The sequence below is a fragment of the Brassica napus genome, chromosome C4 (assembly GCF_020379485.1).
Source record: "Brassica napus cultivar Da-Ae chromosome C4, Da-Ae, whole genome shotgun sequence".
NCBI classification, from domain to species: Eukaryota; Viridiplantae; Streptophyta; class Magnoliopsida; order Brassicales; family Brassicaceae; genus Brassica; species Brassica napus.
Window position 1 is genome coordinate 47826474 of NC_063447.1, and position 15139 is coordinate 47841612.

The 15139-nt window shown below is 32.7% G+C and overlaps 1 protein-coding gene across 1 annotated transcript; it reads left to right on the forward strand.

The window, feature by feature from the left end:
• Positions 1–604: 604 nt before the first annotated feature.
• On the forward strand, positions 605–2941 carry LOC106374435. The gene has a single exon (XM_048756307.1). The coding sequence runs from the start codon at positions 2213–2215 to the stop codon at positions 2546–2548; it is 336 nt and encodes a 111-aa protein (XP_048612264.1). The 5' UTR covers positions 605–2212; the 3' UTR covers positions 2549–2941.
• Positions 2942–15139: the final 12198 nt, after the last annotated feature.

The following is a 15139-nucleotide window of genomic DNA, read 5'->3' on the forward strand; positions in this document are numbered from 1 at the left end:
TCCAGAATCTTTTGACTTGATCTCTGCCACACACCTCTCATTCCTAACTCATAGGATACCATTCATCTCTCGAAAGGTATATTGGTGTTTTGCAGATTTCTCGTCAACCGCTCTGATACCAATTGTTGGGATTGTTGAAGCTTATGTCCAACTCTATATTATCTGATTAGTACGATGTTGTCCACTTTGGACCTTAGAGGCTGACCCGCATGGATTTACTTTTAGTTTCCTTTCCAAAAGGCCTCATACTATTAGAGTTGAACATCTCTTTATATATTAGACACTCTTTGTCTAATTCTCCAATGTGGAACTTAGTTTGTTATCTCACACAGCAGGTCCAAGTTTCAATTCCCGGAGAAAGCAGTTTATTAAAATAATTATGCAGACTACCGAGTAAAAGCTTACAAAGGATCTTCAACATGGTGGTCAAGCGTAGATCTTCATAGGACGGCTCTGGTGATGCAGTTAGACGTAGATCCTAATAAGACATGTAGTATTGTCGTTGTCGAATCGTCTATGTAATATTTCTCATAATTGTAATATCCTAATAAATCAGTGTTTAAAAAAATCTAATTTTTGTTGAAAAAATCTAATTTTCTTTTTTTTTTGTTATTCCACAAATAGACCTTTTTAGTATTATTTTTTGGTAAAAAAATGGTTTCACCTATTTACCGGGAACCCAAACATTGTAAATAATATTTCCCAACGTGAATTAAACTTAAGTGGCGGTAATTACAGCCGCAACTCCTCTACCACTGGACCAATTCAACGTTAGTCCCTTTTTATTGTTATGTTATATGAAACGAACAAACTTTTTTAGCTCACGTCTAAGAGTATGTAGTTGGCTTATATAGATTTATCATTAACTTTTTTTTAAGCTCACGACGAACAAACACCAATCTAGAAAGTAGTAATTTTTTTAATTAATAAAATTAATTAGGGTTATATAGATTTATCATGAACTTTTTTTAACCGCAAGAACTTTATTAATTAAATTGTAAAACGTGAATACAAATATTAAATCAACCAAATAGGAGGAATATCAAAGAATATGTATGAAATATTATGATGAAATATTATGATCACTAGTTTGTTTTGCCAGAACATCTGCTGCTTGATTCTTCTCGCGATTCACATACTCCAATGAACACTCTGGTAGCAAAACCATCCAATACTGTATATCACATAAGTAATTCCCCAAATCAATATGTTCATTCACTTGATTAATAATAAGTCAGAGTTCTTGATTATCCCCTTCAAACCATACTCTTCTCCAACCACGAACCCATATCTGTTGCAGAGCAAAAAGAAAACTCATGGCCTCACCTATAAGGGATGATTGAACTTTTCTAATTTGAGCATTTCCGGCTCCCAAAAAGCTCCATTATGATCTCTTAATATCCATCCAATCCCATCAACCATGCTATTAGAGCCAGAGCTATAATCAAAGTTGCACTTTACCCAATTACAAGGGGAAGGTTACCATTTCGATGATTTAGCACCGTACCCTCTTCTTTGCTGTCCAGTTTGATAACATTCCTATACCATTCAATGTTCGAATTCATTGCTCTTTTAACGTCTTCACTAGGATGAACATTTCTTTTATTGAAAATGAATTCATTCCTTGACTTCCAAATCAACCACAAAATCCAGTATACTAATAATTTATTTAGCTCCAAATCCGGTAAAGACTCCATTATGCTAAAGAGAAGTTGAATATTATCTTCTAAGTTATTTGTAAATAGGTAGACTGAGGTAATACCTGAACATCTCCATATCTCCATATAGATTTATCATTAACTTATACACTAAAAATTTCCTAAACTAGATAAATACAAATATATGTATTTCTTAATTATATATATATATTATTTACTTTAGGTCCTTCTATAGTGAAATATGCAAAATGGTCTTCTTCTACTTTTTGAAAGAATCACGAGAATGTTGTTCTTTTTTTGTGTGTTCATATTGCTTCGCTCAAAGTATTTGACAATTTAGAAATTCAATTCAATTCAACGGTTTGATTTGTAAACATGTCTCGTGATCTTTTGGTATTGATTACAGGGAAGAAAGAGAAATATCTCATCCGTACATGCCTATATATATAACGTCATTAGCCGCACGTACTCATCAAACAAGAAGAGCTCAACAGATTCCAAGAAAGTTCTAACAAATTGTACCACATTTTACAATCACTGTCTTCTAATTAAATATGGTTTCCATGGAGGCTTTAGCGATGGCAGGAACCGATTATCAAGAATGGGGACTTAGTGTTGAGGAATGGGAGCTTCAAGAATCAGTAGTTCCGCCCCATTTGCTTGCAGATGATTCTGAAAAGGACGAAGAAGAAGATTATCAAAATGAGGATGATAGAGTTTTCGATGGTGTAGAGGTTAAACAATCTCTTACTTGTGATATTCGAGCTTCGGTTGGGAAATTGATTGAAGAATCGATGTCACATATCATTGTTCACCTCAAGCTGCTTAAGTTCTTGAGACATCTTCTTGAGAACTTTTTGTTTAGCCATGTTCTTGATTTTATTTTGTAACTGTTGTTTTTATTTTAACAAAGAGTGAAATTATTGTAATATAAGTATTTATATTCAATTTTTATAAACTGAATACATTCAAATAAAAGCTTAATTCTGTTTATATGGTTACATTTTTCTTTCATAAATCATAAAACTACGGGAGAGAAATAACCAAATCAAAATTATCCAACAGAAATATCAAAACTATTTATATGGTAAAGAAGATATTTACATAAAAATATTGAACCAGACCTAAACTGAAGCAAAACTTTGTGCAACTGAACTGAATATACAAATTAAGTAAAGTGAAGTTCGCCAAAAATGATTACTTTATATGTATATATAAAATATAACTTTGCACAACTGAGCTGAATTAAACAAACAAAGATTTTAATTTTGTTTCACAATAAGTGATATTCTTCCTATTCAAAATAAATTTAATGTCATTTGAAATTTGTAACCAATTACAAAATACTGTGTTTTATTTTATTGGTTGAACTTCTTAAATTTAATGTTATTTTTGTAATCGAGATAAATTACATTAAAAAATTGTATTATTTTAATTTTTGTGGAAAAACCTTAAAAACCAATTAAAGTGATACATAGGGAGAATATTACTATTAATTAAATATATACCAAATACAATTGAATAAACTTAAAGTTTGTACTTCGTAAAATTTATTATTAAAAAAATTGTTGCAACTTTTTACCAAAGCTGAAATTAATGTTAACTAAGCCAAACCAAAATTTCGAACTGATTTGAACTTGACCCATTTCCAAAAAGGCAATTCTCTAAAACAACATACAATTTTATTTTTTGAAAAAACAACATACAATTTTATTCATTACTTAACATTATTAGTTTAATTTTTTCATAATAATACGCTCTCGAGATAATTAAACCATATAATAGAAATGAGGAAAAATCTTTTCACATAATAATTCATTTAGACTTTGGTCCAACAACAAAAAAAAAGTACATAAAACTAAAAACGAAACTAACGATGTGTAATGAAACTTCCTCGAATGTAAGTATTTGAGTGGATGTGCAAACCGTAACTTCCGAATCATTCACGTTTAGTTCTTTCTATAAGAGAACAAAAGGGATGTGTTAAAAAAAAAGAGAGAACAAAAGGGGAAAAGTCTCGTTTTCATGTTCCATCTTTCAAGCAAAAGAACAAAAAGTGTTGTATGATCATATCAACTGAACTCACGAGAATCTGAACTAATTATAACGATACACCATGCATGACGTATGTATCCAATACGTACTATCTGGTGCTTGATACGTTGAATACTAATTTTGTGATCAATTTAAAAATAATCTAAATCGAAAATCAATCTGACATCAACCAATATCCACTTTCATTACTCCCATAGTTTTTAGTAAAATCTTTAGTCAAAAAAAAAGTTTTTAGTAAAAGATATACTTTTTTGGTAAAAGTGTTAAATAATATATATAATTTTTTATGAGTATATTTCGTTAACAAGTTATAAAATATAAAATCGAGTTTTAGGGTCTACTGATGTCAGTTTTTATATTTATGAAAAAAATATTCATATATTGAGATGGCTGGCTTTATTTGCCGCAAGCAAAGTTATATTTCTCTCTTATACCCAAATGCCAATTTTGAGTAAAGCTAAACGTTTTGGAAAGAAAAAACCATACTTATAAATTCAGATAATATAAATAGTTGTTAGGTCTTGCGAAATCGACTATTCTCAAGTGTTAAGATCTTGATTTGTTTTTCTGTTTAAACGTTGGTGAAAACGTGGTTGGTGACATATAGAAATCTGATTTAAGATGTGGCTAAGAGCATGTTTGGGTCCGAAGACTCAAAAGAAATGTTGTGAGTGTTATCTTAGATGAGATTTCAATATAAAACTAATTGGTGATATAATTGAATTGGTTCATTTATCTTATATATTAGTTAATATCTCTTTTAACTTTCGGATGTGGATCAAGTTAGAATGTAGGGATCGGGCTCTAATATCATATTAAGTTAGAAAAATTTCAAACCTAAAACCAATCGATGATCACTTCATTATCTCATCTAATCTAATATATTAGTTAATGTTTCTTCCAACTTCTGACGTGGGAGACTATGTTTGTAATAGTGTCGAGCTTGTTATGAGTTGGTTTTGCTATATTAAATGAAGGTCTTTCTCAAAATAAATGTTAGTACGTACATAAACGTAGCAGTGAGAGCCTGGGAGGTTTATCTGGGGTTAAGCTTTTTCTTTGTAAAATTCTTTCTTTTTGAGTTAATGTTAAATTGATTCAAAAGAAAATGCTATTTTTACAATTTTTTTGGCAGAAAGAAACTTAATAAGTCTCATCTTGTAGCTAGCCACACTTGGAAACATCCATCATACTGTCTCTCCCATCATTCGAATTGTAGAAATCCTATTGCGAACTACCTTATCAATGCTCTTGACATACTTAAGCCACTTGCTGGTATCTCACCATGTCTTCGTTCGTTTCTCTCCTTCCACATGCTGTAGCCAGCTGAAATACATATCTCAAGAGAAATGTATGTTTTTCTGCTGCCTTGTGTCCTTGAGTAGTTGCACCACACCACTCTTTTTCATATATTATATTTACAGTTAAACACAAAAATAAGCTTCAAGGATTTTGTTGACCAAAGTCGACTCCTTGTATGCTTGGCCGAGTAGCCGAGGCTTTTATAGTCGATCGTCGAGGCAAGTTCCGATTGGGCCGGGTGGGAAGCCCAACTGATAAACCTTGTCTTCTTACGCGAAAATGCAAATCGATGTTATGTGAACTTGGACTTGATATTCTTTTCTCCAAATGTTTCTTTAAACAAAATGTATTAGATTCCACAAGTTCATCCTTAAGCCTTTTGATTCTAACTTTTTCATCGGTCCATAATGCAAATAATACATTAACCACCTAAACATTATATATAAAAATTATTTATGTATTATATGTTTTAACATATAATGAAATAAATATATATTTAATTAAAAATTAATAACTATTACATATCTAATTAAATTGATGCGAACATATAAATCAATTTTATTAATCCAAACAATATTTTTTTTATTTGATAAGATATAAAAGTACATTTAAATGATATTAACATACATTTACGTATGTCTTAAAATTAACATTTAAATGACATTAACATACATTTAAATAATTAAATAAATAACTAAAAACATTTTAAAAAAAATTAATTTTTTTTTTAATGTTTTCAAATTATATTTTTTCTAATTTAAACTTTTTTATAATTTTTTCAAATTTTATTTTGAAATTCGGAAATTATTTTTGAAACTATGCTTTAAAAAAATTTAACATTTTAAAATTTTAAAATGATATATAAATATATATCTTTTAATATTAATAATTAATTAAAAGACTTTTTACTTATATAATTTTGTAAACATTTGTATTTTTTCATAACAAAAATTTTAAACCATGGATCACAAAATTTGAATGTGAGACTTTTAACAGTTTTAGTAATTTATAGTCGTTTTTTAAAATTTAAATTATAACATATACATAAAAATCTAATTTTTTATTATATAGTTAATGTGGTTGTTTAACTTATTTTATAGTTTAAAATTAAACAATTATGATATAAGATACATTAAATTTTATCAAATCTTTATTATTCAAAATGATTAATTGCCATATATATTTTAGCCATATTAGAAAATTTTGTAATTTTTATTTAAGGAAATAATAAAAAACATTAATAATGAATTTATAGTTAGTTAATAAAAAATTTATTATATAAATAAATGGACCAACATATTTTTCTAATGATTCTAAGAATCATACTACTGATGACACGTAGTTACCAAAAGAAGTTGTAACGTTTTTCAAATAATATACATGGATTCTCTTTTGTTTTGTCCATAACCGTATCACATAACACTGCCAGAGTGTTGGCTGATGCCAGCAAGGTGACCATGTGGCAGACTTCAATCTTCTCTTCTATACTTTTTTTATATATAAAAGGTTTATTTGGGATAAATCTACTTTTCAAGAAAAAAAAGGAAGAAAATATAAACTGAACCTTTTTTTTAAGGGAGAATTTGGTTGGTAGCCAAATTCTAAATGAAAATTAAGAAAATAGCATTGATTTTAACGTCATTAAGTAACTAGCTTTTGTCTCATATTTTACCTGGTTATACCTTCTTCGTTAGCAAATCTCCTGTGAAAGAAAGAGAGAGTGCATGTCACTTGAAGTTATGGATAAAAGTGAAGCATCACAATTTTCATCTCACGTAAATCAGTTACATCAAACATTTCTTTACCTCGTATTAATTAAAAAAAATTTAATAAAAAGTATATTTCATATCAGTCAAGTAGTATATGAATTTAACTCCTATATACTAAACTTTATCCTAACCTCATCCCAATCCCTAAACACGAAACCTAAAACCCTAATCAATAAACCATAAACCCAAATATAAGGCATAAACCCAAATATAAACTCTAAATCCAAATATAAACCCTAAACTCACATATAAACCTTAAATCCAAATAGAATGGAACAAAATAAATATCATAATATATATTGATGAAATTATGAAATGTCTATAATTCCATGGAATAAGTTAATGTTGACCCCAACCATACCACTTCACCTTCTATATACTAAAACCTAAACCCTGATCACTAAACCATAAATCCACATATAAATCCTAAACCCAAATATCAACTTAAAAAAATTACAAACTATATTTCTAAACAAAATAGAACACTCTTTAGTAATCGTCAAGTGGAATGGAACATGCTAAAATAGTATTATCAAATGGAATGACATAATAAAATCGTCAAATGGAATGGAACAATATTGCAACCATGACTTACAATAGTTAAAAGTATCTTCCGGAAAACATACAAGTGAAATCAAATCGGCAAGAGTTCAGTCATATTGACGCCGCGCCTAGAATGACTCGTCGCATATGTAGATTTTCGAATCTCTGATGCTTCCCTTCCATCACCGTCAAAACCTTTGCAAACAGTTTTCTCCTTCGTAAAACTATTATGGATTTTACCAAATAAAAAATTAATTTGTAAAAGGTGTATGAATGTTGGAGAGCTACGAATTATTTTGTTGTTAATAATTATTAATGAAAACTGTTTTTATTTGTCGGTTTTGCCGGTAGGATAGAAAAACAAAATGATAATATTATATAAAAATCATATGGTATATCTATAAGTTAGGATAATTAGTTATAGAATGAATTATAATTTTTGTAAGCTATAGAATGCAATTTCCCTTCGTTTAAACTGAACTTTTTTACTGTTAAGAAACTTTTTGCAGTTCAGAAAGTTTACTAGCGATCACGTGCGGTATCTTTGAGCCTTGGTAGATTGGTAGGTATAAAGACAAAAAGTAACAGCCATATTATTTAATTTCCACAAGTTAATTAACTAACTATTAAATCATCATTAAAGTTCAAAAAAAAACTATTAAATCATTATATTTGGTCTTAATTCTTAACCTCGTTTTGCTTATATGGCGGGTCAGCACAATGTTTTTAATTGAATACAACCAATCTATATTATATTTTTCTGCTGAAATGGCTAAACACATTCATGAAAGAAAACTTAACAAACTATATGAGCTTTATATTGCGTGCCCAAGAATTTTGATCTTACAAACGATTATAAATAAGAAATATTAATATTAAATTTGTATCATTAATTTATATTTTTGAATCACGGGAGAAGCCTTCACTTATGCAGAAGCCTTCGCTATCTCAAACTATGCGGCGATTGTGGAAGCAATAAATAAACCAGCTGAATGGCCTCGCTAGAGCTAACTAATCACCTTCCTTCCCTGGCTTTACTCTGCGTTTGACAAGTGGATGTGATTTGCAAAAATTGAGAGCCAACATGATAGCTCGAGAAATGTTCAGATGTGTAATGAGGGAAGAGTGATTTAAGTTCTACGTGGCGATGGAAAGACCGTCGTGGTTATAAGATCGGATTCACCAAAAAGCTCGTTGCTGCAGCTAGCTATTTATCTTAGTTGGTTAATAATCTAGACGGATTAATTTGGTTAAATATCTATAGACCGATTAATTTCTGTATCGACGGCTGTGTCTAGTCCATTAAAAAAACAATTAATTAGGTTTAAATGTTTGACAAGTCTAATGTATACTAGTAATTTAGCAACAAAAAAATCATAAAGTATTGGCCACAATATCCATTTTCATGTGTTTTTTGCAATCTTGAATACAAGATTGTATCAAATTTTTAATTGAAGAAAATATTAAAATGCCCAAAAGCTAATTTTTAGTTAGTTCTCATTAATCTTCAATTTTTTTGTTAGACGTTAGAGCATATATGTCCATTACTGAACCCCCTCCCCTCTCCATGGGGTTCATAAGAATATTTAATTCATTTTTTGGTGGGGCCATAAATAGTATTGAACTTGTATAATATTTGTTCTTGCATTAGTGAACCTGAAGAAAGGTTCATAGGAATAAAAAAAATTAAAATATTTTTTAAAAGTTTTTATTTAATATAATGAGAATTCATAAACATACAAAGATTATTCATCATGATTACCATATTTTCCCATACATTTTCAACTAAATCAGCTTTCAAACGATCATGTATCTGTGTATCCCGAATTTGATTGTGAATGTCAAGCATAGGGACATTCACACTTTTTCTCCTTTTAACCTTGGAACTTCGGCTTGACTCTCCTGCTTCGAAATCAGATGTATCATACTGAGTGTATCCGTCGCGTTCGTTCTCTACTATCATATTGTGGAGTATGACACAAGTTTTCATAATCTTTCCTATCTTTTCCTTATCTCATAGTAGAGCTGGGTTTTTAACTATTGCAAACCTCGCTTGCAATACTCCAAAAGCACGTTCAACATCTTTTCTGACGGATTCTTGACGTCGAGCAAATAGCTCTGCTTTAAGACCTTGAGGAAGTGGGATGGATTGGATAAATGTTGAACAATTCGGATAAATTATGTCCGTAAGGTAGTACGCCATACGATATTTGTGGTTGTTGACCTTGAAATTAACTCGAGGAGCTCGACCTTGTAAAATGTCATCAAAAACTGGTGACCGATCAAGAACATTTATATCGTTGAGGGTACTTGGTAATCCGAAAAATGAGTGCCATATCCAAAGATCATGTGATGCCACAGCCTCTAAGACAATTGTCGGCTTTCCTGTACCACGGGTGTACTGGCGTCTCCAAGCGGTTGGGCGAGATAGCTGATGTACACTTCTGAAGTGCAGATAGCTGCTGTACACCTAGTCAGAGATATTCGTCATATGTATCTCCCGATTGACCATATGTCAGGATTCAGATAGCTGCTGTACACTTCTGAAGTGTAGATGGCCCGTACCTTCCGTGAGCATTTTTTCTTTGCTCAAAGTATGGAACTTTATTATTGAGGCGATCGGCAGTGCGAAGGAATAAAGGCTTGTTCATTCGAAAACGCCGCCTAAACATGTCTGGTGGGTATGTAGGATGTTCCTTGAAATAGTCGTTCCATAGTTGATTGTGGCATTGTTCCCGATCTCTTTCGATATTAGCTCGTCTCTTCGGTTTGTTGGCTTGAACATCAACTAGGGAGTCGATGATATTATCAAATTCTTGGTCGAACATTTCTTCAACAGCTTCATCTACGCCATCTGACGATGAGGATGACATTTTTTTTTTGGGAAATTTTGTTAAGTGTTTAAAAAAAAAGTGATAGAAGAAGAAGATTTGGCTAAGTGTTTAAAAAAAAATTAAGGGAGAGATAGACCAAGGAGGGATTGTGTTGTGGTTGTTGATTTTGCGTGGGCTTGATGGGTGTTGTGGTTGTTGATTTGGTGTGGGCTTGATGAAGTGTTTTTAGAAGAGAGGGGAAGAACTTAAAGAACAGAGAGGAACAAGTTTATAGAAGGGGGAGTGTTTTGATGTTGTGGCCTTGATGGAGCGGCCTTGATGGATAGTTTTTTTTTTTTGCAGGTTGAGATACAAATTTAAAGAAAAGAGGAACAACTTAAACAAAGATGAGAGACAATTGATAAATGAGACACACGACATACATTTTATAGTCCTTTCTCTTACAATACCCGTGAAGTGTAGAAACAAACAAAATACTACACTTTTACACCCGTGACACAAACATACATAAGCAAACGTACTTGAAAACGTGTTGTCACTACTACAACCCGTGACAACTACACCATCCTTCTACTAGAACCCGTGACCTGCCGCGAAATGAAAATACGTAAACTGATAGCCTGTGACACCTACTACCCGTGACAACTAGAACCCATCAACTACAGAATAGAATGTGCTGCGCCATTAGAGAAGTAGAACCTGTGACCTGCAGAAGTACAACCTTTGACCTGCAAAATAACACAAAAGAAGCAAGACAAGTTGTTAATCAACTAGAACCAGTGATCAAGTAATCAAGTAAGCAAGTAATCAAGTAACCAATTTATGAACTACACAACCTAAACAACTACGCGAGTAATCACCTAAACAACTATCACTGACCAGATCAAAGCATCTCAGAAACGAGTTTGTCCTTCAGAGACACCTCACTATCAGTTAGAGTTTTTTTTTTTGGATAGGAGACGTTCTAGTAATTTCTGTTTGGATATGTTCTGTTTCAAGTCTAGAATGCTCTCCAGTCGATCAAATGCTGCTTCATTCCCATGCTTCTTGCGTTTGGCTGCTTTGCAAGCCTTAACACCAGGAGGCCTAACCTCTTCCGAGTCAGGCACCGTCTCCACACGTTCCTTCCTTTCTCCTTTGCACCATCTTTTGACACAAAGTTTGATCTCCATTTTTGATCAAACCGCAGCTCCCTCCACGCATGTTCAAGTGTGAACTTGACCTGGTAGTCGTTTAAGAAGATGTCATGGGCAAACTTCATGACATCGTTCTCATTTTGGCCACTAGATTGCTCCTTCAAAGTGGCCTCATAGCTTCCCACAAACTTACACACCTGCTCATTCACCCTTCCCCACCTCTGCTTACACTGACTCCACTCTCTAGGAGCAAAGCCAGTGAGCTGAGAGCTTGAATTAAAATATTCCGCTATTCTTTTCCAAAACGACCCTAACTTTTGCTAGTTACTAACTATGGGATCCTTGCTGGTGTTCAACCAAGCACTGATGAGCACAATGTCTTCTTATGTTGTCCACTTTCTCCTTTCCACCGGTTTAGGAACATCAGAAGACCCTACTTCTATGGTTTGACTGCTATGGGAAGATAATAGGTTCATAAACCCAGGAGAATTAAGGGAAAACGGATCCATTTTGGTTTCGGGTGGTGTTTTAAACTTTCTTTGTGTTTTGAGAGGTTGGTTTGAGTTTAGGGTCGAAAGGATTTGCTATGTTTTTAAACTACTATTTTGCTTTGAGTTTCGGGTGGTGTTTCTAACTACCAAACATTGATTATAGTTAATTAGACAACAAGTTGTTCACACACTACATTCATTACACATCAAATCAGTTTTTAAAAACTCGAACAAGAAGTAGACAGAGAGCATTCATCAGAGCATTAATCACAGCAACCAACTAACATAGATTTAATGAAACCTAGTTCAGTTCCTACTCTAGAGAGCATCACATCACATTCAGAGCATTTCAAATAATAGTATTATGAAGATCTAGTTTAGTTCCTAGTCTACCTAGTTAAGTTCAGTTCTACTTCAGCAAGCAACCTACACGGGAACATTTTTTTAAACTAAATACTACTTCTACTTCAGTTTAGTTTGAGTGTTTACCTTTTGGATTTCATTTGAAGCAGACCTTCTCAAGATCAGCCACCTGCACAGTGGGGTTATAAACGTCACTAGTGAGGTTATCAAGCAGCAAAGTGAGCCTTTTAACCTGTGTCTGCACATGGAAACAAAGAAACGTTGTTAGTGACTTAAAAAAAACCTAACTTTACAATTATTAACTTGCTATTCGATACTTTCAAAAAAACTTCACTAACCTCAACACTCTCAATCTGTTTATTGAGATTGGGCACCCACTTGATCACCTGCTCAGCCTCCTCCACACGCTTACGCAGGCGTTCCATCTCCTCCTGGACACCTATCACCCAAGGCTGACGATAATGAAACCCATCAGCCTTGTTGATAACATAAACACATCAGACTCGCACAACTAAAATAAAATTTATACTAATTTGCCAAGTGAGAGTAATGCATGGAAGAAGCGGTTTGTATCTCTTACCTCGTAGCTTATGCAGGTGAAGAAGCGCTTCCCATGAAGAGTGTCGTACTCCTCCTTCACCCGAACCTCGTCAATGATTCTCCCACCACAGGGACATCTTCTGGGAATCCCGTATTGTGAATCGGCCACGTTTCCCAACATGTTGAAGTACTTCTGTTGCCTCTTTCTATCTCTTCTCTCTTCTAAGGGATCCATCTGAACCAGAGAAGCAAACTGATTACAACATAATCACGAAAAATATGATTATGAACCCCACATGAGGTTTACAACCATAAATTCGAACCCCCGTATCGATTTTGAACCCTAACTCGAAACCACAAAATCTATTTCGAATTCCCGAGATCGATTTCGACCCCAAAAAGCTTCTATCTAACCATGAATCCACTCGATACTCATCTGAGCTCGTGGATGAGACACTCCGTCGTCGATTCGAAGGAGAAAATTGGAGAAAGGTCGGCGTCGCACGAGAAATCGCCTCTTGGACCGAAACCCTAGTTTTTTTTTCAGAAATGAGAGAAAATTATTTCTCTCCGCTTTCCTCCTCGTGAACTCAATAACGTGTCTCCAATGGATGGCTGACACCTGGCGTGAACCCGTTTCATACGGGGTCACTCGTAAGACGCGGGTCGCGGAATTAAACCCATTTTTTCTTTTTTTTTTTGCTTTCAGACCTATGAACCCGAGCCCATGAACCCTTTTACAACTCTCAATGGGGCTGCTCTTAGGTCCACCTCAACCAACTAGTATCTACAAATAGTTTTGAACAAATATATAAATGATGTGGAATGCTCCTAGATGCATTTTCTTTCTCTGTATATATCAATATAAAATAAAATATTAATAAAATGTTTAAATTTTCAAAATTATGTAATCTAAAATCCATGTTGTTTGATAAAACTCGGTTAGTATTTCACTTACGTCGATGTCATGCCCAAGTTTAATTTAGATATATCAACATATTCACACACACACACACACACATCTCTGTAGATACGATAACTAAAAATTAATATATAAAAACAAAGGAATGCCAAACATTTTTACAAATTTCATTTGATCGTGGGAAATACCTCGGTGCATTTCTCGGCTCAAGATTCAGTAATCAACTAGAAAAACCTTGAGTTACAAGTATCAAGGTATCCCTAGCTACAATTCTCTGGCTAACTTTCTTCTTAATTAGTGATTTCGTTATTTATATGGTCACTGCATAAATATTCATGTGATTATTACTCTATTAACAAAAAAAAAATGGGACTCAAACTCGACCCATCCACCACGTGAAACCTCATGTTCAAATTGTAGTTTTATAGTATACTCGGTTTTTTTTCCCCACCGTTTTAGTCAATAGCAACCCCCAAACGACGTCGTAAATAATGCATGTATAGAGGCTCCCACTACCATAATTGACATTGACATGGTTTAGTAACTTCATTCTCCAACGACCAACATCAATTCCACGAGGCAATTTGGCAGGTGCGTCGTACCAATATTTTCTGAATAAGTATATTTTTTGAACTGTCTAAGTATATTCCTCCGGATACAAGATCATTCGACCAAAATATATTCCACATACGTTTCATATATTTCGAATTCACACATATTAACTATACGAATTTACTACATTTATAAGTTGTTTTCATCTTATCTATTCATTCTAAGAGTCCACACCGTAAACAAAAGTTAATCGATTTACATAAAAAAAAATTCTATGTTTATAAAAGAATTTTTTGAAGGAGAGTTACTCTCGTTCCCCAAAAAAGATATATACAGTTGATAATGAACGTGACAGAGGCATATCAATCTACCTACTAAAAATGATATATACTCACAATAACGTATCTTAATGTGGTTAGTTAGTACAATAAGGAAACAATTCGAACAAAAATGAGGAGATTAGCATCGTCGTCCGCAAGAACCAAAGGAATAATACACAAAAAGTTTTACATATTAAAGATCAATCATGTAAGAAACTACACTTTGCTTTGATTATAACAAAGGAAAAACAATGTTTCACAAAAAAAACATATATCCGTAGAAAATACTGTTTTGAAGGATTGTTTTAATGCATATATAACACGAGGATTTTTGGCAGGTGACCAACAAAATGATTAAAAAGTATGAATTTATTATAATAATAATATTATTATATAATTATTATTATTTTGGATGTTGGCCGTACAAAGCTCAATATGGTGATGACATTCATCACTAGATAGACCAAATCAGTCTAAGTGACCAATGCCTTCCACAGAAAACTGGATAAAATATCGTAAATTTTGATTCGATATGATTCATTATTTATTTTGATTCAAACCTAAAATTTGGATATCCGTAACTTTAGAAACAAGCAAATACTAATATGAAATATCCAATCAAATCATAAATACTAATATTTTTAGAAACAAATA

Coding starts and splice junctions, on each gene's coding strand:
- LOC106374435 (XM_048756307.1), top strand. CDS start 2,213: ATGGTTTCCATGGAGGCTTTAGCGATGGCAGGAACCGATTATCAAGAA.